Source organism: Ceratotherium simum, chromosome 8 (genome assembly GCF_057802395.1).
Source record: "Ceratotherium simum simum isolate JZ-2026a chromosome 8, ASM5780239v1, whole genome shotgun sequence".
Lineage (NCBI taxonomy): Eukaryota > Metazoa > Chordata > Mammalia > Perissodactyla > Rhinocerotidae > Ceratotherium > Ceratotherium simum.
Window position 1 is genome coordinate 69,246,051 of NC_141907.1, and position 26,560 is coordinate 69,272,610.

The 26,560-nt window shown below is 36.2% G+C and overlaps 1 protein-coding gene across 1 annotated transcript in view; it reads left to right on the forward strand.

The window, feature by feature from the left end:
- The window catches only part of CDS1 (CDP-diacylglycerol synthase 1), a 62,816-nt gene that overhangs the window by 33,129 nt on the left and 3,127 nt on the right, over positions 1–26,560 (forward strand). The window contains exons 5-12 of the mRNA XM_004430909.3: positions 575–714; positions 10,069–10,127; positions 12,370–12,452; positions 13,974–14,061; positions 16,533–16,601; positions 18,502–18,654; positions 20,190–20,309; positions 22,884–22,987. Coding sequence (XP_004430966.1) covers positions 575–714; positions 10,069–10,127; positions 12,370–12,452; positions 13,974–14,061; positions 16,533–16,601; positions 18,502–18,654; positions 20,190–20,309; positions 22,884–22,987 — 816 coding nt within the window. The remainder of the gene's footprint in view (positions 1–574; positions 715–10,068; positions 10,128–12,369; positions 12,453–13,973; positions 14,062–16,532; positions 16,602–18,501; positions 18,655–20,189; positions 20,310–22,883; positions 22,988–26,560) is intronic.

A 26,560-nucleotide genomic window follows, 5' to 3' on the forward strand; every position in this document is an offset into this window, starting at 1 on the left:
ACTGCTACCCCTTAAAAATCACTGCTCAGCTGGAGTCCATCTGGAGCATCGAGGAGAGGGAGAGACGCCAGTATGTACGGGGCCCTGGGGAGAGAGGTGGAGGTTGAATTACCTGTTCCTTCTTTCCCTGATGATATTCCTTAGGGCAGGTGGGAATGTGGCTTAGGATCTCTACTGTTAGAAAGCATTAGAACTGTGAGTAGCTGGGAGTGAAGTGTCATCATAAACTTAATACTGTGTGCCTGTGTGTGTGTATGTGTGTCTCTGTGAGAAACAGATTGCGTTTGTGTATGTGTAGTATTTTCTACATAGTTTCCTAATTTTCTGTCTGCGGCGTTAGATTTTGAGCCAAATAAAGGCATAAACTATAATCAGTAAATTTTTGTTGACTAAAAAAAGAAATGAAATTAAGTTTAAAACAGGAAAAAAGCATTTTGGTTGATTATATCCTGAACTGGTCTTCTGAACTTGTTTTTAATCTTTGTGTCATCATCAAAATGTAAAGAATAGTGTTGTTGAGTTTGAGGAGGAAAAAAGCTTCAAATATAAAAAGCCAATTGTTTTTCCATTACAGGTACTTCCTGCTGTGTGTGAACTACTTCTTCTATGGAGAGACTGTAGCTGATTATTTTGCTACATTTGTTCAAAGAGAAGAGCAGCTTCAGTCTCTTATTCGCTACCATCGATTTATATCATTTGCCCTCTATCTGGCAGGTAAGTTAAGGAAAATATTCTGTATTGATATGTAGCTAATATATTTTACATGTTTCTTTATATTTATGTTATTTAAATTCATAACAGCCTTTATTTTTTACATTTAATCCAGCTTCTCTTTTTAATTGCCCATGTGTTTCTTTCATTGTGGTCTTAAATAGCAGTTACTTCCTAATGGTGGCTAAAAAAACTATTTGCTTAATGGTCACTCCATATACTTGAAAATTTTCTTTGCAAATTGTAGTAAAGAAACTTTTAAATATATGGATTGATTATTAACCAAGTATAACTTTACAAAGAAACTTTCACATATATATTGCTTTATTTGTCCCTAGGAAATAGAGTTTTCATATAGAATTAATCAAGATATTTAATTTTCCTGACATAGTTTGTTATATATTCATAATATATATATTTATATATGTAAACATTAAATACATATTTGTTTATAGTATGCTATGTCATGTGTTTTTATGATTTTAGGTTAAGAATCAGATACTAGGATAAAGTTAGAATTAACATTTCTTTTCCATAAAAGTTTACCAATCATAAAAAAATTACTAAGAAATTGATTTAGATATGTACTTTTTAAATGTCAGATTGCCAGTGTGAATCCTGGCTCCGTCACTTACTAGCTGAGTAAACATTGGGAAATTTAATTAATTTATCTGTGCTTCACTTTCTTTGTGAAGCATTTAGAACGGTACCTGGCCCTATTTAAATATTTGTTGTTGTTGTTATTATCATTATTTTCACTTCTAAAGGAGGAAACGAAATTTATTTGTGAGTTTTCACTTTAGTTCTTAATAAATAGTTACTGTTTTAGCTCTTGGGAGTTTCTCAATAAATAAATTCTTCTCCTATTAGTACAATTTTGGAAACTGCATCCAATATGGGTGACTCCTTTCTGTTTCTCATTAAACTAAACACACACAGAGTGCATGGGGAAGTCGGTCCAGTCCTATAAAAGTCTCTCTTTTAGTCAGTAACTATAATTTTCTTCTTCACGGTGCTCCTGCTTTAATAAAGGCCACTTCAGATCTTGGTCTTTATTTTGTTTCTGATTCTAGAAGGCCAGAAAGTGAAACACAGTCTGAAAGGATAATAGTAAGTTTCAGAGAATCATTTTTGGGGCAGGGAGATCTACATTTTCTAAAGAGTTTTCCTTTTTTACATTCAGGTTTTTTATTCAGTCCAGTTTTCTGAATCTATTCATTTTTAAAAATTATTTACTGATATATCTAAAGTACGTACATTCTTGGAAATAGATATTGAAAAGCATTTGTCTTCTTTCGAGGGCAAAAGAAGTTATTCATTTTGAGGCAGTCATTCCATTTTAAATTCTAGTCGGTTTAGAAGAATCATGATTAGAGAGATTAATGGAGACTGTTAACAGGTGAAATTGTGGAGAGTAAAACGCTTGACTGACTCTGTGTTTATCAAAGTACATTTGTGACATTTTTTTCTTGGTAGAGACTTTGAGTAGTTTCTCTCACTTATCAAACCAACACATTTGATTTATTTTGTTAAATGTAAGGTAGATTCTGGGATGAATTCTTTACTATTACAGGAGAAAAGAATACGATATCTTCTCAGTTTATATTTAGACTGGCAAGACTTTTCTGGCACCTTGAGTTTTAAAAATAATATTAGCAAGAAAACTGTCTATAGTGGCTTCTATTGAACTCAACAACTTTATATGATTATTCTAATTACTTAATAACAAAATTATGATTAAAATATAATTTGTATCATTAATATGTGTCCGTTAAAAAATCAGATAATTTCAAGACATAGTGTAAACAACAACCCTGAACCCCACTTACAGATTTTTTCATTTTTCTAAGTAATATGCCTCTTTCTTAATTTATTTTAGGCATTATCTATTGACTTCATGTTATAACCTCTCTCTCTTCTCCTTGCTCAGTTTTTTATTGTCATTGTTTACATTATTAAACAGGTACCTAAAATATCACTTACTGTAGAGCCAAATAGTATCTATAATTACATTTTCATTCTTTTACAACTTTTTATTTTTCCTGAACTTACTAACTGCTTCACCTTCTCTTTTCAACATTTATAATTTCTACATAGGAATCCTTAATTTTTCCTTCAGGTCTGTCCCCTGTCTGTTGGTAGTTTTTTCACACAAATCAGATAGTGTATCAGTTCCCCTTGTTCCTGGAGAACTCTGTCCTGGAGACCTGTCCTATTTGGACTGGCTGCTTGTAGGTCTACCGCCTAGCTGTCCTCATGATGTGGCCTCCCCATTTCCTCTATCCCGTGTCTTCCAGTTTCTGGGTCAGTGCCCTCCTGTTGCTGAAGCGTGGCCTCCAATAGGCTCCTATGAAATGTGCTTACAAGGTAGTTTTATGTTCCTCCATTTCTAAAGTATCTTTATTCTAGTCTCACAATTGACTGCTTTGGGTGGGCCTTGCACTTCCTAGTAGTAGTGGACTTCTACTAAATACTCTGGTTTGGAAGCCCAGGCCTCACCCTTGCCCTCCACTGAGCCTTTTCTGTTCAGTTTTCTAGAAAATACTACTTGTTATCCCTGATTTCTCAGGTCTGCTAAAAGTTATCCAGTCTCTTTTCCAGCTTTCAAATTTTGCAGCCATTTCTCTTTTGTTTTCCTTGACTTTCTTCAGTTCTCGTTGCTCTGTGGGTTTTTGCCTTTATTTCTTTTACCAGGATGGAATAGAAGTAAATGCATGTGCTCAAGCTGTCATTTTAAGGCAGAAGTCATAGTTATTTTTCCCTTGGCTTAAAGTAATTTATTATTTTCTCTCATGGTCCTGTGTATGGACTGGGCCTCACTGGGTGATTCTAACAGGGCCTCTCCCCGGGTTGCAGTCAGTCAGATGGAGGTGGTGCTGGTCGTTGAAGTCGTGAGTGGGCTGGACATCCGGAACAGCTCACTCTCATGGTCACAGTTAGTGCTGGCTGTGGCCTTGAGCACCCACGTACAGCCTCTCCATGGGGCTTGGATGTCTCGGAGCACCGTGGCTGGATTCTGAATAGGGAATGTGCCAAAAGCCAAGTGTTCAAGAGTCCTTAACTAGGTTGCTGTGTTTTTTTAAACTAGTTTCAAAAAATGAAAACATAATTCATGCCCATAGTAAAAATTCAGACTAAAAAAGTGTTCTCAGTGAAATCTCCCTCCTACCTCAGAGCCTTACTTACTATCTCCAGGGGCTCACTACTGCTGTTGCAGAAATTTTCTGAATATTCAAGCTTGTATGTTTATATCCCCTCTCCCCATTTTTTAATACAAATGAGGGTGGAATATTCTGTACCTGTTTTTTCTGCTCAATGTAGCTTATGGATGGTTTTATATCAGCATATCTAAATCTATCTCATGTTTTCCATATCTGTGGTTACATCTCTACTGATGTGCTGGCAGCAATCTCTCTGGTGGGTGAAATGTCAGAAAATAAGATGACTACTATTTCCTTGGCTTACTTTCCCTTCGTTGTTTGTTATAACTTATACTTGAGAATAACTTCTCAATTGAGTGGGTAAAGACGGTATGATTTATTTTCTTTGTTGTTTCTTTTTATACATTTTATACATGATAGCCTCCCAACCAACCCTTTTTAGTAATTGTTTGCTTCATACGCTAAACTTTCTGACTCTACTTTTATAAAATAAAATCAATATTTCTCTTTTTTTCCTAACTAATTTCTGTCATAGAAATAGCTTACCACTTGCTATTTTAGGCTCTTGGAATCACAAAAGCTCATTGAAAGTCATCAGTGTCATTCTTTCAACAAACGTTTGAGTGCTTTCCAAATGCTAGGTACTGTGAATGGTATTGAGGGTGCAAAGTGAAATATGGCCAATAGCATGCCTTCCAGGCTCTTAAAACTGCTGGGACATAAGTCTTCTAGTGCATTGCTGAACAAGGCCCTCTAAGAGCATGAAGAAGGGGAAGGAGGGCCTTGCTCTGTTAGGGGGTGGGAAGGCCATAGAAAGTCTTTGAGAAGAGATGACAGGTGTCTTGAAGAATAAAGAATAAGCAGGCATTTGCTAGGCGGATAGTGGGAAAGCACATTCCGGGCAGAGGGAACAGCTGTGCAAGGCTTGGAAATGAGAGAGGATGGCATGTTTTGGGCTGGTGGCAGGCACTCAAGGTTGGAAAGATAGGCAGGAGCCACATCTTGAGAAGCTGTGTATGTTGTAGGAAGGGTTTGGACTTTATCTCTGGGAAACCATTGGAGAATTTTAAGCTAAGAGATGATATAACCAGATTTGTAATTAAGTGAAGGATGATTTGGGAGACATTAGTAGGGTGACTAGATAGGAAATTGCTGCTGTAATTCATACCAAATACAATGAGGGCCTGAGTTCTTTAGGTTTGTATTTAATACTAAGAGGGGTTATAAATTAAAAAAATAAAAATACTGTGGGCTGATCTTAGAAACCAACTGCTGTTTATGACAGTCTATGGAAAATTGCTTTTGTATAAATTATTGGCTTAAAATGTACTTTTTGTTGAGATAATCATATATTTACATGTAGTTGTAAGAAATAATAGAGATATACCTTACACATTTTGCCCAGTTTCCACCAATGGCAATATTTTGTAAAACTACAGTATAAACATCACACCAGTCCTACAAATGTACTTTTAAAATGCAGCCTTGGGCCGGCCCCATGGCTTAGCGGTTAAGTGCGCGCGCTCTGCTACTGGCAGCCCGGGTTCGGATCCTGGGCGTGTACCGACGCTCCACTTCTGAGGCCATGCTGAGGCCACGTCCCACATACAGCAACTAGAAGGATGTGCAGCTATGACATACAACTATCTACTGGGGCTTTGGGGGAAAAAAAAAGGAGGAGGATTGGCAATAGATGTTAGCTCAGAGCCGGTCTTCCTCAGCAAAAAGAGGAGGATTAGCATGGATGTTACCTCAGGGCTGATCTTCCTCACAAAAAAATAAAAAAATAAGTAAAATGCAGCCTTGTAGTAAGCTAGGAGCTACTGGGTTTAAATGATGAAACTTCCAATATAAATCACACGTAGTATTCTATATCTCTTATCATTTTGCGTGTGGTCTCAATATGGTCTTGTTAGACCTAAACACCCACTTTGTGTCTCTCTTGTTTTTTTAATTCCCATTGCCTGGCGCAGGGTCTGACATTTAGGTTCCTAGTACCTATTTGTTGTATGAATGATCCAGAGGCTGAGAACATGCACATCCACACACAGTGCTTCTTAGAGATATTTTCTCAGCATCAGTGTTTTGTTTGCTGAGTCTTGAGGCCTTACTGGTGATTCTTGAAGTGCTTAGCAACATTCATGAGCTTAGTCTACGAAATGGAGTTAGACTTAAGAGTGAAGAGATAGAAAGTGTGCTATGTTGAGATAGTTGTACCTTTCTCTCAAATTATGCTGTGAAAATCTTTGGAATTCCTTTTGTTAAACAGTATTCCAAGGGTCCTGTCAAAATTTTAGCTCTGCAGGGGTCAAATGACTTGGAAAGCATTGGCCTTAGCAGATTTAAAAAGCAGAGGTAGCCCAAGCTATTTCATTGACATTGAATTTTATTAAAACAAATGTAGGTATCTCCAGGTCTGACCCCCTCACCAAGGCCCATGAGATTAAATGACTTGTTTAATATCATACAAAATGACTCAGTGACTCAGATCTGGAAGTCATTCTGACATTTAGATAATTTTGTTGTAAAATGAATTTGACCAAAAGCAAAGAGAAAATCAGTGAGACTGAAAATAGTAGGACAGACGTTTTCTCTAGAGTCTAGATGTGTTTCCAGATGATCTTGGTGCTTTGGGTTTGCGGCTGTTTAGAAACCAGAGCGGCCGTGTGGGTCGCGTGTCTGGTAGCGATGGGTGAATAAGCCTGAGATGTTCGACCCCTAATATCATCACCTTAACATCGCTTTAGCTAACCAGTGATATGCAGATTATTTTTAGTATTTTTTTTGGCTTGTATTTATGCATGGCTAACTGTTTTGATTTCTTTTTAAAAACCCTAAGGAGAAAATATGACTTGAATATAATGCTTTGAATTCAAGAAGTATCAATGGACATATAAAATTAAATTATAGCTAAAATTAATGTATGACTGGGATTTTTTCCCCAGACATCCTGAATATCTTTTATCTCAAAGGATGTTGATGAAACCTTTAGAAAGATGTCACAAATAACTAAGTGGTTTTGGAGATACAGTCCTTTGTGAACAGTTATGAATTAAAGACTATTAGAGTCTATACACATGCCAGTGTCATTCTGCACCTTAAACTCACCATGAAGATTAATAGAAAACTTTTCTTTATCTTAGCTAACATAATGGTTGGTTTGCGTGACAATTTCTACCATGCATATTCACTTAAAGCTTTTTTAAAACAACTCAGTTATAATCTAGTGTCTGAATATGGGCACACATAATGGAGTGTGCTTCTGAATTTATTTAACATGATGTTTGAAACATTTTGGAGTTTTGATTACTTAGGTAAGTGAATGAAAAATACAGGCACATGAAAGAGTGAGAGATAAGTCAGTAAGCTCCAGTATTTAATCCTGCGTCCATCTTAATGTCTGTTTTTTGAATTAAGGACCACATATGTTTACTGAATTGGTTAATCACCAATAGTAAATTTTTAAAACAACTTTATTATTTTTTTATATTTTCTCTCTCTTTAGCTTATGAGCTCCTTGAAGGGGAATGCCTATCTTATTCATTTTTTTGTATCTTGTGTCTGGCACATCTTAAGTGCTCAATAAATATTTTCTGGTTGTCCGTTTTTCTGAAATTCCCTCTGTCTCATCTTTTGTACTTTTCAATGTGTTTTTTCCCCTTTACTTCTCTTGACTCCTTTAGAAATCTCATTCTTTTTTTGTTTTTTGTTTTGAATGCACCTCTCTTTAGTCTCTTGGGTAACTGGATCTCCCCAGCCACCTGGGAACTCCTTGATACTGGGCAACAGAATGTACACATCTTTGTATACAAAGATGGACAGCACCAGGCACAGTGCTGGGTGCGTAAATGGTGGTCAGTAAGTGTAGCTAAACATAATTAAATACCAAGAACTGTATGTTAGGAAGTTTTTTCGATGAATACTTTTATTTACAGTACTGTAACAAATCCTGTGATTTTAATTGCAAATATAACCATACTAATATTCTGTTAATTAAGGAAAAAGTAAAACTATAGATCCAAATGTACAAAGTTATCCTTCACATAGATTTATTGAAATATATATGTATTTTTATACATTTAAACATAAAATATACACATAGCTATATGGTTGTGAATGAAAAAGTAAATTCACATGTTTCTTTTTCAGATTGTTTTTCTTTAAAAATAATATTTAACTTTAGATATGCTTGGAAAACACTTTACCCACCCCCCAATTCAGAGAACTGTATTATCTTAATGTATCTAGGAGTCAGATAATTATATCCTTTATTAGAGCACCCTAAAAAGCTGCATGTTACTGGATGATTTAATGGTGAAATTGGATCAGGTAAAAGTGAGTTGCCAAGACTGTCCTGGATAAAATCACCATTAGGAAAATATTGAATGATTCTGCTGTAATTTTGTTTGAAGAGATGCTTAAGGGTGAATGGCATTATACAATTTCAAGAAAGAGAAAAGCATACATGTTGAAGTAGTATTTGTGAGGAAATAATTCATAGTTGATGATGTTGAGAAGTTCCCAAGGCTGTGCTGGGAGAGTCAGAGGGCCCCTTTGGGTGGAAGAGGAGGGTCCTGAGGCATCTATCTTGTCTCTGCTTTGCTTTTACCTTATTAGCCTCTGAGCCAAGTCCAGTCTACGTTCACCTTTAACCGTGAACCGATGGCATAGAAATTACATTATTACTTGAGCCACAAAATAAGTCTACCTGCTATTGAAGAAAAACTTAAAAGCAATAATTTTTAAAGAGGTCTTTTATACTACTGGTGATTTCAATGCCATCAATTCTGTGTTTAATTGCCTCATCCTTTTCTTTATTTCTCTCAAGAAAGCGACATATGTCTTTCAGTTGTGCCTGCACTCAGAAAATGTGTCCATATTTCTCTTGTGATTCAACCAGTCAGATTACTCTGTAGGTGACAAACAAGAGGTGAAGTAGGATCTGGGAGCCAGTGTGTACTCTTTTCCTTTGTTATCACCCTTTATGCTGACATTTCAAATCAGTCATCAGAAAACAGCTATAATGGCAGCTGCTGTTTGAGTCTTTGCTCTGGTCAGAGTAGTATCAACCTTGCTTACTCTAGTGGGTAGAATTGCCGTGGTGAGTAGAACTTAGATATACAAAGTCTAGTATTTCTTTCAGATGGGACAGATTAGTTGACAATTCATTTTCTGTCTCAGAGAACTCAGTCTCTAAAGATGTTGCAGAACAGAATGCATGGTGACTGTTTATGTGAAATTAAACTTGGTGCATGCATTTCCAATATTTACCTCTTAAAAAAAAACCTCTAGAAGTTTACTGATATATTGGCAAAAAGTACTTCATATTGCCTCCCATTATTTTAGTATATGATTATTAGATTTCACTTAATTAGGTTGAATTTTTATTTAGTAAAATGTCATTGTAATAAATCTGTAGGATGTAAACATAAACACGGATGCTGTTTGTAAATCTTGAAAGTATTGAGTATTATATTTTACTATAATTATTATAATACAGTTCTAAGAAATTTCAAGTCACTCTTCACCTGAATCTTGCTGATAATGGTTTATGGAACCATATGACTCTTGAGGGTCAGTAGGAGCTGAGGGTTTACCTGCTTTCTAGCCCTGTGATCCTCAGTAAATTAATAAAGTCCTTTGTGCATTTTTCTTCGTCTGTAACATGGAGATAATAATAGGTACCTATATCATAGGGATTGGTTGGAAGGATTAAATGAGTTAATACTTGTAAAATGCTTAGCCAAGAGCCTGGAACATAACAAGGTTCAATAGATGTAAGCTGCCGTCATAATTATTATTAATTTTTGTATTATGTATTTGTATTCAATCTTTGTTGAAACACTCTGTGCACATACTTGATGGATTGATATAGCAAATCAATTTTATTTAACTGAAATTCAAGATCTGTTTTTCCATGTTCACATATTAGCGAGGGACTAATTCACTTAATTAAAGCAGGAGATGTTTATTGAATTTATGCCATGGAATATATTAGGCATTTTGGAGAATACAAGATCGTTTCCTTCAAGAAACTTTTACTTAAAATGCTTAATATAAGAGTCGGAGAGATGGCATATGAGTACGTGGCTAAAGTGTACCTAGATGTGGTATAGAAAATTGGCTTCTTTGAGCTCAGTGAGGCTTACACTTTGTAACAAATTGCACAACGAGCACATGTTTTGTTCTTGAACAGGTTTCTGCATGTTTGTGCTGAGCTTGGTGAAGAAGCATTATCGCCTGCAGTTTTACATGGTGTGTATTAACCATTATTCTCTAGTCACTATCTGTAAGAAAAACCCTTACCTTTAATTTTTTTTCTCCAATGAGAAAATATAATCTAATCTGCTAGTTATTTCTTGCCTGAATGTGAGGGATATTTCAGTTTTAGATGACTATTAAATACAAAAGGTTGAAGTGGAAAATTTTTTGAGGTTTTAAAAATTCTAATGGTTTTCAAAGTTTCCTAAAAACTTTTTCTTTGAATATTTTCAAAGGCTATAAAATTAAAATCAAGTATTTGGATTCTCTAAATCTGTAGAAATTTGAAGCGTTTCCATAGTCTCCTGAACAGTTAGTAAGTCTGAGAAACATTGACCATATTTTTCTATGGAAAGTGACTATGTTTACTTGCTCTTAGCATGGAGCATATATTTTCTTGGTAGCTGTGGTTAGTCATACAGTTGCATAATTCTTTTTGACCTAAGGTATTTTATTCGGTGTATCATTAAACAGTGTTCAGTGTTTTATGAAATTTATCACTGTATATGATGAACTTGTTTCCTTTCAAGGTAGCTAATTATAAGACACTAAAATGCAAAATGTAGTATTTAGATCTGTGAATTCAGGTATTAGTAAGGCTTGTTTTGGATTTGGGATATATTTCCTATTCTTTATGTCTTGCTTTTCTCCATTAAGACATCCTGCTGAGCATTATCGCTGGCAAATTGTAGTATTTCTTACATTTTTAATTTCTGGGGATCTTGAGAGGAAAGAGTAAAATCTTCAGTGAAAATCTAGAAACCATCAAGACAAATTAGAAATAATAGAATCTCTTAAGCAGTCTATACAGAAGCTGAAATATAATGATGTACATCTGAAATTTACAGTGTTATAAACCAATATCAATAAAATAATTTTTAAAAAAATAAAAAAAACTGGTGTACATATGTACAATGAAATACTACTTAACAATAAAAAGGAAGAAATCATTGATATATGCAACAAGGTTGAATCTCAAAAGAATTACACTGAATAAAAGAAGACAGCAAAAGAGTTCTTGTATGATCCTATTTATATAAAATTATAGAAAATCAAACTAGTTTTATATAAAATTTTAGAAAATACTAATTGACAGAAAGCAGTTGAGTGATTGCTTGAGGATTGGGGGTGGGGATGATTTATAAAAGGTCACAAAGAAGTTTTAGGAATGATGGATATGTTCACTATCTTGGTTTGGTGATGGCCTTATGGGTCTATACATATGTCAAAACTCATGAAATTATACGCTCTGATTTCTAGTTTCTAGTTTATTGTAATAATTTCTAGTTTATTGTATGTCAATAAAGCTGTTAAAAAAAAAGAAATAATAGAATCTCCTATGAAAATATAAATGGTGCCTATTGGAAAAAAATCATTTATGAATTTTGAAGCAAACAAGGTAAAAGAGAATTGGATCTTTTAAGCAGATAAAAATAAAACAACCAAGATAATGTATTGTTTGCTGAAAAGGGCAACAGGTTTATTATGAATAAATCAAAATCCTAAGAATTTTGAAAAGTCATTTTATAAATTCCAATCAAAATTATGAGACTAGTACATAGAAACATTAGCTTTTTTTTGTTCACATTCTGCCCATACTGATGATGCTAAAAGTCACTAAAGTGGCCATCTCTCAGCCTGGATGTAATTGATGAAACAGAGGCCTTTGAAAATTAGAAATTGAATACTGTCATTGAAAAGAGCTGTGAAGATCAACTTTTAAGAGTGAAAAGATGGAGTTTAAGGGCAATTGAGCCCTGCTGGTTTGAATCATTTGAAGTTAGAAATAATTCTTTATAGGAAAAATTTACCATAATAAACTCTGAAAGAAAAATAGCGCTTACCATTTTTAATAACTGCAGAGTGCAGCCAGAGTAAAATGTTCCTCTCTAAATGGCATAACAGCATGAACTTCTCATTATCGTTCATTTTAATCTCATGATTCAAGATTACGGCTTATATTTTATTTGTGTTTTTTAATTTAGTAGTGTATCTCAGTATTATTAGCATTCCATTTGTGTATAAATTAAGATTACTTTGGTCAACTGTTTTCATGGTTTTAAGGTTCCACTAGGCACCAAAATGAATATAATTTACTAACAGCATTTATTTTGACCTTATCTTAGAAAATTTGACCAAAAGTCATGCTAGAAATTTGTGTTTCAAAATTGCTATTGCTTCCTGGGCTGCACTGATCTTTTGTTCACTAATTGTTGTGTTGTTGGGCTATTAACAGTTCGCATGGACTCATGTCACTTTACTGATAACAGTTACTCAGTCACATCTTGTCATCCAAAATCTGTTTGAAGGCATGATATGGTAAGGGGATGGTATTACACTGCGTTATATTTATGTCATAGCGCTTTTAAAGCTCTTTCGCACTGGACAGTATCTTACAGATTTCTACTAAAATGTACTATTTGTTGTAGCTCTATTCCATTAAAATATCTTACTGAGATTTGCTTACTGTTTGACAACTGAAGACAAATGCTTTGTTAACAGCTGGGAACCTTCCTTAATCAGGTTTCAAATAAAATGCAGAAAGTCCTCATAAAATCTGCAAACAATTAATTACATTTTCAAGTGTTACTACACCTTAATGTGACTTTTTACAAAGCACAGACTTTGAAAAGAATGTGTTATTTACGTGGAATGCAAAAAGAACATGAAAGTTTGCTTGCCAGCAAACAGTGTGCTGGTCATGCATTTTCTCTAGGTGAAAGTTGGGTAGGTTCTACGCTGCCTTTATATGGGAGTAGGTGTCCAGATTTCAGGTATATGGAGTTACTTGCTGTATAGCAAGGGCTTGAAGATTCAGAAAGCATTTGTATTAGTTAAAAATTAGTGTACAATTATAAAAATTATTAGTTAAAAATCAGTGGAGAAAAAGTTAAGATTTTAAGAAATCTGGTATTTTCCCTATATTCTTTTTATAATTTTATTTATTTATTTCTTTTCCCCCAAAGCCCCAGTAGATAGTTGTATGTCGTAGTGGCACATCCTTCTAGTTGCTGTATGTGGGACGCAGCCTCAGCATGGCCGGAGAAGCGGTGCGTCAGTGCGCGCCCGGGATCCGAACCCGGGCCGCCAGCAGCGGAGCGCAAGCACTTAACCGCCAAGCCGCGGAGCCGGCCCCCCTGTATTCTTTTTAAACCCATTAATTTAAAATCTTTTATAGTTGATGGGTTTTGTCATGATAAATTTATTCCCTTAACAGCTTTATGTTTTTTACCAAGGGGGGTGTGTGCGTGTAAACAATTAGAATTATTTTAAGATTGTCTTCCATATATAGACTTTTAATTGAGGGGGAGCAGTTACTGAAATTAGTAGGTTCTGTACAATTAGTGGGGTTTAATAGACTAAGATAGAATTAAAATTGGTGTTTTCCTGAAAGAGAAGTTGTATTAAGAGCTTGGTATAAATTTATCAGATTATTCTGTCTAAACAAATGACTCATTTCCATTTTTAAAGGCTGATTTTTAAAAATTCTATATACTGTTATAACTGTTTCCTCATAAACTGAAATTTGAAAGTCCATAGCTATAGAAATTGATTATTTAATATTAAAATTAAATCAATTATTTAATATTTTCCTTAGTAATATTCTCCTAGTATGTTAATTTAGAGATTTTGCTCTGCTTAATTGCTAAATGATCAAATTTTGTTGATATTTATTGTTTCTACTAAGGTTTTGGCAAGTGTTATGTTCTGGACTAGGTGCAGTGTAAGCCAAATGGTTATTGCATTGGTTCATTATGAGTCATAACCTGTATAGATATTTGTCACTTTTCATAATCATATGGACTTGTTTCTGCTGACTTTTTTTTTTTTTTTTTAAAGGTTCCTTGTTCCAATATCAAGTGTTATCTGCAATGACATAACTGCTTACCTTTTTGGATTTTTTTTTGGGAGAACTCCATTAATTAAGGTAATGGAAAAATATTGCAAGCAAGCCACTACCATAACCTTAAAGATTAGTCACTGGAGAAAATTTCCAACAATTTGGTGCTGTTGCTGTTTTGATTTCCAAGGTGCTTTGATTTTCCTTAGCTGCACTTAGTGGCCACAGTGTAGGAGAAGCGAGCTGTATTTCCCAATGATTCCATCTGGGTTCTTCGTCAGATACTTTGTTGTTCAACAAGGTCTTGACTCCCATCGGATCCTCTCTCGTGGAGGCACATTTCATCTTCCTGCTGGTTTCTTTCCCTTCACTCTTGTGCAATTGTTCTTTATTCCTCTCCCCGACAACCCTGTAAACAAGCCTTGCTTTGACTCTGCTCTCCCCTCAAGCTGTCTCATCCATCTCCTCCTTTACCAAATTTTTTGAAAGTGTATGTTATACCATCTTCATATACTCGTGTCCATTTACACCTAACCTCATTTCAAAAAATAATTTGAGGCCCTACAATAAAATACTGATAATACAAGTAATAAGGAAAGGTTAAGATGAGGGACCTGAGCAGACCATGTTGTTCTACCTTAGATTTGGTTCTCTTGATACTCAACGGAGGCAAAGAAGGGAATGAATTAAGTTATACAGTTCTCATTTGGGGGAAGAAAGAAACCAGTTCCTCATGAAAAACTGACCTTTTTCTAGAACTGATTTCCTTAAGAAAAGCTTTTTAGTCTATACAGAAATCAAAATATAATGATGTATACCTGAAATTTATATAATGTTATAAACCAATGCTACCTCAATTTAAAAAATTAAAAATAAAAAGCTTTTCATTTGGGACTTTAGATAGGATTCACTCAATTCATATACTGGGCTAAATCTTTAATAATATTCCCACAAATATGTTAATTGGCTGTTTCGATGTTATTATATGAAGGCAGTTTTGGAGGAACTAAGATAGTTGTTCAGTTTGTTTGTTGAGAGTGAGATGAGGGTAGCTTAGCATTCCCAGAGGAATGCGTGGATTGCCTGTCCTGCAGAAAACCTTCCATAAATTCTTGCCCACAAAGGAATCCAGCACACAGCGTCAGACTGAGCTGTAGGGATACTGGCAAGCAAGCTATGTATTTTTTAAAAGTTTCTAAAGCTGCTTCAGCATAAGAGCAAGTGATGAAGTATTCAAGGCTGAGAAGCTTTTGGCTTAGGAAGCCTTCAGAAAGGCTGTCATGGCTGTGGAAGACTCTCACTGTCTGATGTGAACACAGATTTCTAGTGAATTTACTAGGCTGGATGCATTGTATAATATACCCAGATGTGATTAAGCAAGTTAACCCCTAAATCAATATGATATGGATCAATTTAATCCGAGAGCTATCTTTGAAATCATCACCAGGCACTTTGGAATTTGAGTCAGCTCCTACTTCATGACAATAATACTGAATTATCCTAGGAGAGGGTGTATATCAGCCCCTTCTCTATGGCAGAATTGTTCAGATTTGTCAGGAAACCACTGCTGCCAACACTTTTGGCTTTGGGCTTTAAGACCATCAGGGTGAAAGGTAGAAAGAGCTCATGTAGTTTAGCCTATCATCCATTTATCTGCAGAAACTTCCCTCTGATATTTATTTGGCTTCTGCCCCTATCGTTCCACTAAGTGGATCATCACAGAGGCCATCAGTGATCTCCTGATGACTGAATCCCCATACGTCAGTCCTTATCTTATAGGGCACCTCAGGGAGTGAGCACCGTCCACTCCTAAATCTTTTCCTCTTGCCCCTGCATCACCAAGTTCCAGACTTTCCTCCGGACTTTTCTCCTTGAATGCCCCATTCACTGAGAAACAATAGCCCAAATCTGAAACAAACAGTATCTATTCTTAGAAGCACATGTTCCTTTCTTCATGGAGACAGACATAAATTGGGACCAAAGGGAACAGAATATGTGAATACTTGTGGCGCAAATACTGTATCTGGAGCTGTGGAGTGTTTTGCCGTTTCAGAAAGAAGTCTGTGGTATGCATGGCATTTGGGGAATGTATGAAAATCTAGTGTGCTGCAGTGTACATGCTTTGTTACATTCATTCTGGTTTTAGTCAGTAGTGTCAACGCAGACCATGTGGACTTGGAGTGAATATATCTCATCCTTATTTCCAGAACTACACTATTATGGGGGTTTATATAAGCATACAAGTCATGGGACGATTATTTCAGTATCAAGTTTATACTCCTTTGAGAAAAAAACAAATAGAGGCTGTTTATACAAACAGATATTCACAGTATGTCAAATGTTTGAGGGCCTAATACCTGTTAGACACTACTCCAGATATTTGCACAAATAAGTCAGGATCATGGAATGAAGAAAAAAGAGTTGCAAAGGCATTCCAATAAGAAAAAAGTAAGGAGAGATGTACAAGGTATTGTGGGAATTCCTTGAACACAGTTTACATATGTATTTACGTGTTTTGTGAGTGCAATAACTCTTTAATTTTATTTGGCCTTTTTTAGTTGTCTCCTAAAAAGACTTGGGAAGGATTCATTGGCGGTTTCTTTTCCACAGTCGTGTTTGGATTCATTGTGAGTTTTACTAGGATTTTAATTTTATTTATATTTTGAAAAATGGTGGCAAGTTTAATATTCTATTCCAAACCTAAAAAATTAAACCACAAAATGCTAATAATGGATTTTTTTGAAACCCTCTAAACAGAACCTATTCTGTACCCCAGTAGCTCTCATCCTGGCCTCATATCAGAATCATCTGGGGAGCTTATACAAAATCTATGTCCCAGCCCTATCCCAGGGCAATTAACCACTCCCTCCCCCCAGCTGATTCTAATGTACAGCTAGGCTTGAGACCGCCCCCCGCTGTGCTGTTGTGTTTTGGTAGTTTCTAACAGCTGTTCTGCCTTGTGGGGGCTCATAGGTGCTGGGACAGGTGGTGGCTTTGAGTAAAAGCAGAGAATGCAAATAATGATGAAGAGCTCTGCCTCCTTGATACATGCCAGCTACTTGGTTTAGTGGGTGCTTAGTGCTGTGAGCCCAACTTACAGGAAAAGCTTGTTAAAAATAATTGATGTTCACTTTTAGTCATGAATAATGGATATTGTTAATGTTTTAAAAATTAGTTTATATTTATGGAATTTAGGTGTTTATTAAAAGGTGTCTCGTGAGAATCAATAAAGATACAGTAAAATGGCTGGATATAAGATAAATATCCAAAAAAGTTACTGTTAGGAAGTTTAATTCTTTAAGAGTCTAGTTCCTGAACTAGTTCTAGTTCCTATTCAGGAATTTTGTTACTGAATTCCTATTCAGGAGGAGTAGGAGAGCAAAACATGGAGCTTTGAGAGGGAGCAAAATACAAATAAATGGAAATGTGCCAGGTTTCTAGTTAGGAAAAGCACCATAATTTCCTGTTTAATTTATAAGTTTGGTTCATTCTCAATGAAAATTGTAACAGAATTTGATAAAATTATTGCAATGTTTATGTGGTAGATAATAATTGATAATGAGATAATTGATAAATAGAATAATAAAAAGTGATCCAGTCCTGTCCAATGTTTATATGTGTATTACAAAGCAGGGATAATTAGAACATTAAGTTAAATAATACTACAAGAATTTGGTATTATTAAAGACTAATTTAGAAATACTGTAAAAATAGCCATGTTCCTGGAAGAAAATAAAGAGCTACCCTATAAGAATGTAATGCATGACAAAATAATGAGGAGGGAAATTATATATTTTTTTTAATAAATGATTTTGAAGAAACTGGTTGTTTGGAGGCAAAATCAGTTTATATCCATTCCTGGTGTCATATTTGCACTTCTATTAACCATTCTTGAGCAATATAATGAGGTGAATGTCTGCAAAAGAAAGAATAAACTGTTGACTAGCAATTTAAATTTATAATAAGATATTTTGTTTTATGTATCTTATTCCATGGCTGCGGACAGCTAGTTTTAAAAATTGCAGTGATGTAGCCAGGGAAAATAATTTCGTCAGAGTTTTCAGGTTTGGTTAAGAACAATAATGGTGTTTTTCACTTATACTATTTTCTTAGTAATTTTGAATCTCTGGTTATTTATTAATTGATGAAATTAGTATAACCTTTATACAATAAACTTCAGTCCTGTACTCTCCCATACTTTATAATTGTTAGCTTCTGCTAACATTAATTATGTATACTTGAGAAAAGTAAAACCTTGCTATAATGCTTGTCTAAATGTTCAAATGAGCATCTTTTTCTTTCTTTCCCCTTCTTCTTTCTATTGTGGTCATACAGAGATTATGGTCTCATTGATTTCCAAAACTTTGTTGTTTTCTAATGGCTTTTCAGTTATGACCATCCCACTTTGAAAATACATAGCAGATTGTGATTGCAAAGAAATTTTGGCATTCTGTCTCTGACCTTTCTGACACGTCAATATATATTTTTTTCATTCAATGTTTCATGAACTCTTGCTTTGTTATTCAGGCCGCCTACGTGTTATCTAAATACCAGTACTTTGTCTGCCCAGTGGAATACCGAAGCGATGTCAACTCCTTCGTTACAGAATGTGAACCCTCAGAAATTTTCCAGCTTCAGAGTTATTCACTTCCTCCCTTTCTAAAGGCAGTGTTGAGACGGGTAAGATAAACATGGTTAGGGATCCTCCATCCCAAAGATTAAGCTTCATTTAAAAGTAGGATTAAGATTTTTACAAGAAATTGATTTCTGCAGAATTTTTTACTCTATGATACAGAAGTGGTTTCACTGTCTGCTTAGCATCAATGATATATTCTATCCCCTTGTGATTTCTCTTTCTTGAACATAAAATGAATATTACTATCACAAACCAGTTGCCTATTAGGAATTTACTTACCTAATGGTTTGAATACTGATAGTAATTTATTTTGTATTTGTTTTGAAAACATTTTTCAGTATTCCTTAGGTTTCTATAAATCAAATGGGTTACAATGAGTTTCACATGTAACTGGTATGAATTGACTCAATTTAAAACTTAATTAAAATTCACCAGCTCAAAAATTCCTTGATTTTTACGGGACTTCTACTAGTATAGAAACCTGCTGCTTCTAAAAATCAGTTTCCCTTCCAAAAGCATACTGCTGCCATTTAAAGGCAACCCTGTGGTCTCACACTGAAGGATGCTGACATGCTGTTCAGTTAGAACCCTGCTGATCTATGTCATCAGGACTGGTGGGTGGTTGGTTCAAGTGGGGAATCAAATAATTGTGTGTGTGTGCACACGTGCACATGTGTTTATCTGAAACATTTTATTTTTAACTAAAGTCCATAATTTTTGAGAAATAGGTTAACCAGCAATTTATTTCTCTCCTTGAGCGCTCAATACATGGATCCCAACAATTGTTTTCAATATCCAAGTCATCTGTTGTCTGTGATAAAACTTTTTGATACTGCCAGTCTTTGATAAGGGGCAAGGCCATTGCTTTGAGAACAGGTCCAAAGATTGGTGGTAGCAATGATCTTTCTTAAACCACACCCGTTATGCACTGTCTGCAGTTTGTGGTTTCAGTTTATTTAAAGTGGAGCAAGGACTAAGAATTTACAAAATAATTTGCAGAATTCTTTTCAGTTTTTATGATCTCTCTACATCTTTTATAATCATCTTGCTGATGCTCATTTTGGTAGTCTTTTTTAAGCAACTTATTGTCACCTGTTTTCGCAGCATTTAACTTAGTTTTAAGACAAAGACCAACTTTTCCCTCATTTTGTCATATAAAATTTAACTGAAATAAAATACAAAATTAGAATACATTATATAATTACAAAAACAAAGTACTACTGGTAAAAAACAAATTCAGAAATTAACTGATTCTTGGTAAGCCTACAACTTAAGTGTTGTGGAAGTTTCTAGAAGAACTAGAAAGTAGCCTATCAGCTGCAAGATTTTAGTGTGCCAGGTGCTGTCGATATGCTTATAGGGGGAATGGAGAGAGCTGGCTAAGTAGAGGATGGTAATGAGAACTTACAATATATTTTTCTCCCGTGATCCTGAAAGTTTGTGAAATTAACAAAAATGTGGTATATGCTTTGACTTACTGTTTATATCATGGTTCTTAGTTTGGATGGCATGCTCAAATGCAATTTTAATGCAGTTAGTCTCAATCCAACCTCCCCGCCCCCATTTTTTTTCTCTTCAGGAAACAGTGAGCTTGTATCCTTTCCAGATACACAGCATTGCTCTTTCAACGTTTGCATCTTTGATTGGCCCATTTGGAGGCTTCTTTGCCAGTGGATTCAAAAGAGCTTTCAAAATCAAAGTGAGTGTTTAGATTTTTTGTTGCGTTATTAGAGAATATAATTAGAGAATCTAATATGGTTGGAATTTGGTTCTCTATTGGTCTTGCACATTAAACCCTGGGAAAAACTTTTACATCCTATTTGTTTCAGCCTCACAGAAACGCTTCCTGGCTGCTTTGAGGGTACTCTTTCTTGTTAGGTTTTGATCATGCCATGTTAATACATTTTGAAATGTCATCTCAGCCTCTTATAGAAATGGCATCTGTCACCTAATGTTGGGACAGACACAGAATCTTGGTCCTTTAAGTGCTCATCCAAGAATCCAGCCACAAATTGTCTGAAGTTTAGTGTCTTGCTATAATCTCACATGAAGGGATGTGCAGTGGAACCTTTGAATATGTAACTGTCCATTCTACTAGATCAGGGGTCAGCAAATTCTTTCTGTAAAGGGGCAAATTATATGTTTGTTAATCACATCGCAACTACTCAACTCTGAACTCTGCCATTGTAACGTGAAAGCCCTGTGGACAACACAGTCATGCACTGCTTAATGACGTTTCAGTCAACAAAGGACCCATTATACGATGGTGGTCGCATAAGATTAGTACCATACAGCCTAGATGTGTAGTAGGCTACACCATCTAGGTTTGTGTAAGTACATTCTATGATGTTCTAACTGACGAAATCGCCTAACTTGGCATTTCTCAGAAGATATCCCTGTTGTTAAGTGATGGCATGACTGTATGTCAATGAATGGGCATGGCTGGGTTTTTTTGTTTGTTTTTTTGTTTTGTGAGGAAGACCAGCCCTGAGCTAACATCCAATGCCAATCCTCCTCTTTTTTGCTGAGGAAGACTGGCTCTGGGCTAACATCTGTGCCCATCTTCCTTATATGGGACGCCACCACCGCATGGCTTAACAAGCGGTGCATCGGTGCATGCCTGGGATCTGAACCGGCGAACCCCAGGCCGCCGCAGCAGAGCACGCACACTTAACCGCTTATGCCACCGGGCTGGCCCCCATGGCTGGGTTTTAATAAAACTTTATTTAAAAAAACAGGCAACGGGCTGGATTTGGTCTGTGGGACATAATTTGCTGATCCCTATTCCAGATACTTAAAATTTTATCACTGTGTTTTATTTAATTAGATTCTTATAAAGTGACATATATTTGCCCTATTATCTCAGCTCTCCTCAGATGGCTTCACTAAGTTAAGAGTGAATGTTGTGCCATTAGGAGTTGGAGAGTGGCTACTGAAGGTGGGGTGCTCAGGGTAGGCCTCTCTGAGGAAGTGGCATTTGGGCAGGGATCTGAGGAAAGGAGGAGGAGGAGTCCTGCAGAGAAATCTAAGGAAGGGAGTTTCAGCAAGTGCACAGGAGTGGAGGAGTTTAACTTGTTCAAAGGGGAGCAAGAACCGTGTGCTGTGGTAGAGAGTAGAAGATCAGACTGCAGAGGTTGGGGCCAGATCACATAGGACCCCAGGGCCAATTAATTAATTAATGGACTCTGAGCACTTGCAATGGGGAAGAGACTATGTGAGGTGGAATGCAGCATACCGAAGTGTATAAGATGTTGTCCCTGCTCTCCAGATGCTCGCCACCTACCAGGGGGGATGATACACGCCCACAAAGAACCACAGGAACAGCCGTGCGTGACAAGTGTCCTGTAAAGGTTGCAAATAGCAGAGCGGAATTGAGTAACCGTGGCACTCTCGTGCTTTGGTTAGTAGGGAAGAGAAGGAAGGAAATGTGTTGGCAAAAATTAACCAAAGACTATTTCAATAATTGTTTTAGACAGAGAAATGTATATTTAGAATGGTATTTTCTTTAATGGTCTCCAGTCCAAAGATTCTTGCTGAATGGTGAGATTTTTTTTGCATGTCTGAAATGAAGGTGTAATTGCTGTTGCATTTTAGATGTTTTTAGGTTGCCTGAGTACACTAGAAGAGCAATTAGTCATTTCCATTTCCTGGGCACTCAGACATGTGGATATATCTGTATAGAGTCAATTTGCAGAGCCTTACTAACCATTCCCTTAATTTGGCCATTTAATGGACTAACGTGTCCCAAATGAACTATCTATTTTGATTTTCTTTTTACCCCAATACTTAAAAAAAGAAGAAGGAATATTTATCATAGTAGTAAAATGTTTATTTCTGGGTAAGAACTATTAGGATAAACATGAATTCGAACCAGTTGTACATCTGTCAACAACACATTAAACTAGCTCCCCAAATAGTCTCTGGTTAAACAGAAAAGTAGGCTATAACAATATTAGATTAGTAGTAGCTGATAGCACTTTTGATTTAGAAAAGTTTTATTAACTAAAAACTGTTAGTGTTAGATTTAATTAATATTTAATTAGTGTTATTTGAATGTTACTGATCAATTCAGAATCATTCTAACATGGCCGCATGATCGAAAGGTGTGGTTCTAATCTGTTGGACATGTTCTAATAAGTTTGTATTTAGTGGGAAAATCCAATAGTAAAGTATTTTCCTTAGAGTTCATGATGCCAAAGAGACATTTACAGATAGGAGTTTTATAGCAGGTGATTTTTTGAGAATTTGCTAATATCTTTGTTTGTTTCTGAAGGATTTTGCAAACACCATTCCTGGACATGGCGGGATAATGGACAGATTTGATTGTCAGTATTTGATGGCAACTTTTGTGCATGTGTACATCACAAGTTTTATAAGGTACTTTTAGATTTTTAAGAGATGTTTTATTCGGTGATTTCTTTGAGTTCTCATTTCCGTAGGCATTAATTTGAACGTTACTTTTTCTGGCAGTGGTAATCTATAATCAAAAGGGAATGGAGTCCCCGGAGTTGTGTCACACTGTAGCTCTGAGCAGTATGGTTAAATTATAATTATTTTACATACATTAGGATAACTTAAAAAAACAATATATATCATTGTCTTTAATAGAGCCGAGTTAAAATCCAGTTAATGTGGATGATAATGGATTTGGGACATGAGGAGATTTAATTGCTCAACTGTGGGCATTACAGGGATAGTGAATGCTTAGAGTTAAAAAGGAGGAGGACATAATTCGTCCAGTCTGCCAGTTATTGCTTGAGTGCGTGTTATGTGTTGGGGAATGTTCTAGGCATGGATATAGCAAAGGACAAAATAAACCAAGGCTCTGCCCTTGGAGCTTACATTCTTGTCGGGGAGTTGGAGCCATAAAGGGCAGAAGTGGACAATAAACAAATAAATACAGCTTGTTAGGTGGTTATAAGTGCCATGGAGAAAAATAAAGCAGGCCAGGGGATTACGGTTGTGTGGGAGGTGGAGAGATGTGGTAGGGTAAGTGGAGGGCTGTTGCTATTTTATATACAGTAGTTTATTCTTGTTATTAAACCTTAATGTTTTGGATCTGCCCTAAAATGCCAGTTTGGGGTGTGAAAGCTAACCACATCGACCATATGTTAACTTTCTTTTCCATAGTCTCTACTAGTACCTGAGCCATAGAAAACATGTATTTCCTTCACTGAGTTATTTGGAGAGAAACTCGTATTTATAGATCCCTAAATACACATTTTAAATATATACCCATAGCGATGTGAGAATTTTTGTATTAATTTTTATTTTTCTTGAGAAATCTTGTTAGGAGTTTATCTATTTCATTAATCTTTGTGAAGGATCAAATTCTGGCTTTGTTAACTTTATTGTATATTTGTCTTCTATTTTATTGATATTCACTCTCATCTTTCATTCCTTCATCTTTCTTTAGGTTCCGCTTGCTGTTCTTTTTTCAAGCTTCTTGAGATAAAGCTTAGATTATTGATTTTCACCTTTCTTGTCTAATACGTTCATCTAAAACTGTAAATTTCCTCTTAAGTACTGCTTTACTCTCATCTTACGTGTTATATTTTTATTTTCATTATTCAGTTATAAATATTTTCTGATTTCCAGTATTATGTCTTTTTTGACATGTGGATTGTTTGGAAGTTTATTGAATAGTTTCCAAACAAATGGAGATTTTCTCATTCTCCTTCCTTTATTGATTTTTGTCTTAATTCCACTATGGTCAGAACACATACTCTTTTATTATTTCAGGATTTAGTATCTGTCGAGACGGCCCAGCACATTGTCTACTCAGGTACACGTTCCACGCACACATGGAATGCGTGAGCATTTTGCAGTGTCTGGATGTAGTGTCGTCTCTGTCAATTAGGTGAAGTTTAGCTAAATCTTCTGTACTGATTTTTTGGTTTGTTTTTTCCATCTGCTCATTTTATCAGTCATGAAGAGAGCTTTGTGAAAATCCCCCATTGTGATTATAAATTGACCTACTCCTATTTTTAGTTCTGTCAGTGTTTGCTTTATATATTTTGAGGTTGTATTAGTATGTACACGTTTAGGACTCTCATATCTCCCTGTTGAATCACTCCTAATGTCATTATATAATGTCTGTCTTTATAGACTACTTGCCTAAAGCCTATTTTGTTGGATATTAGAATAGCTACATCAGCCTTCTTTTAGTTAGTGTTTGCATAGTATTTCTTTGTCTATCCTGTCATTTTTTGCATTCCTTTATCGTTATATTTAAAGTGTTTATGTTTTCTAACAAGCACATAGCTGGATTTTGTTTGTTTTTTATAATCCAGGTGACAATCTTTGTCTTTTTAATTGGAGTATTTAATCCATTTGCATGTGATTTATTTACTAATATATTTGAGTATTAGTAATCACTGGTTAAATCTTTATTTTGAGAAGATGGCAGCTTTTAGGGCATTAACTTGTACTTTTTTTTTTTTTTTTTAAAGATTTTATTTATTTTATTTTTTCCCCCCAAAGCCCCAGTGGATAGTTGTATGTCGTAGCTGCACATCCTTCTAGTTGCTGTATGTGGGACTCGGCCCCAGGATGAACGGAGAAGCGGTGCCTCGGTGCGCTCGGTGCGCGCCCGGGATCTGAACCCGGGCCGCCAGCATCGGAGCGCGCGCACTTAACCACCAAGCCACGGGGCCGGCCCTTAACTTGTACTTTTACCTTTCTTTTTTGATCTGCTATTCTTTCAGTAGAGAGAAGTCATGCTGAGCCTTGTTGTCCACTATTTGAAAGCAAATATTTAGACTATCAGAAATACAGTGCTAGTGCCCGTTTGCAGCTAGCTGGGAGCACCTGCTGACATAATTTTGCATTTAGCTGAACTTGCTAGAATAGCCTTCCTTTTCTCTGTGGGCCCTATGAAGTTGCTGAATCTTTTGAAGAAATGTAAGACAAGTTGTGTCCTGACTTGAGTAGACTGAGGCCATGAGAGACATGTGGCTGCAGTGTTTTTGGCAAATGAGCTGAGCCACATGCACAAAGGTGACCCATGGGATGGCTAATCTGCCCTATTGTCCAATTTTTTAAATCCAAGATTTTCATTGTGATATCAGTGTATAATAGCAGACATTTCTTTGTTGCTGGATTTTCTACTTCTTACAATTCCATTTGAACTGCACAGTCCTTATTTTAAGTCATAAATTTAATTACCATGTAAATATTTTCCTCAGAATTCTGTGCCATTCTCCATATAGTACTTATGCCTTGCTCTTCCTGTTGAATTTTACTACTTGCTCTCCACAAAAAGTATTACTCTGCTTTTCCTATTCAAGTAGACTGCAGAAATTGCAAAGAACAATGACACATATGTGTTAAAATCTGAGTTAGGTTCATTCTGAATTTGACAAAATAGCACTTTAGAAGTGTAAGTAGAGAAACACAGGGGATCTTCAGTTTATAAATGGGTTGAGTTCTCGAGTCCAGGGGTGGGAAATTGGCATCCCCTGACTGTGGTCGTGTCACAGAAGGCCAGGGTGTGAGGGTGGGAGTCCTGTTTGGGACCTTTTCCGACCCAGAGTGCACTGCTGAAGGTGCAGAGAGAAGACCTGGAGCAGGGACTTTGGCGGAGCTCACCCAGAGGGGCCGCTAGGTAAGGGGAGGCGCCTGCACTGGCTGCTGCCATACGTGTTGGCGAGTAGAGTGCGTCGTACCACTGCCTGATGGTTACTTAGACTCTTCCTGGGTTCCTTTCCTCCCCACTGGGACTGCTGGGGAGGTGGGTGAGGAGGCCAGGGCTCTCCCCTTGCCCCTCTTCCTTTCAACTAGAGCAGATCTGCTCTCATTTTGTTTCCTATATTGGGGTTTACCTAAGACTTTCTGTGGACAAAGGCTGTGGCACCTGTTGTAGATCCTGGGTAGGGGCTTCAGTGCCAGGCTCAGGGCCTTTGTGACCTGTCTCTTGAACATTCATAGTTCCCCAGGGGTATTTCTTAA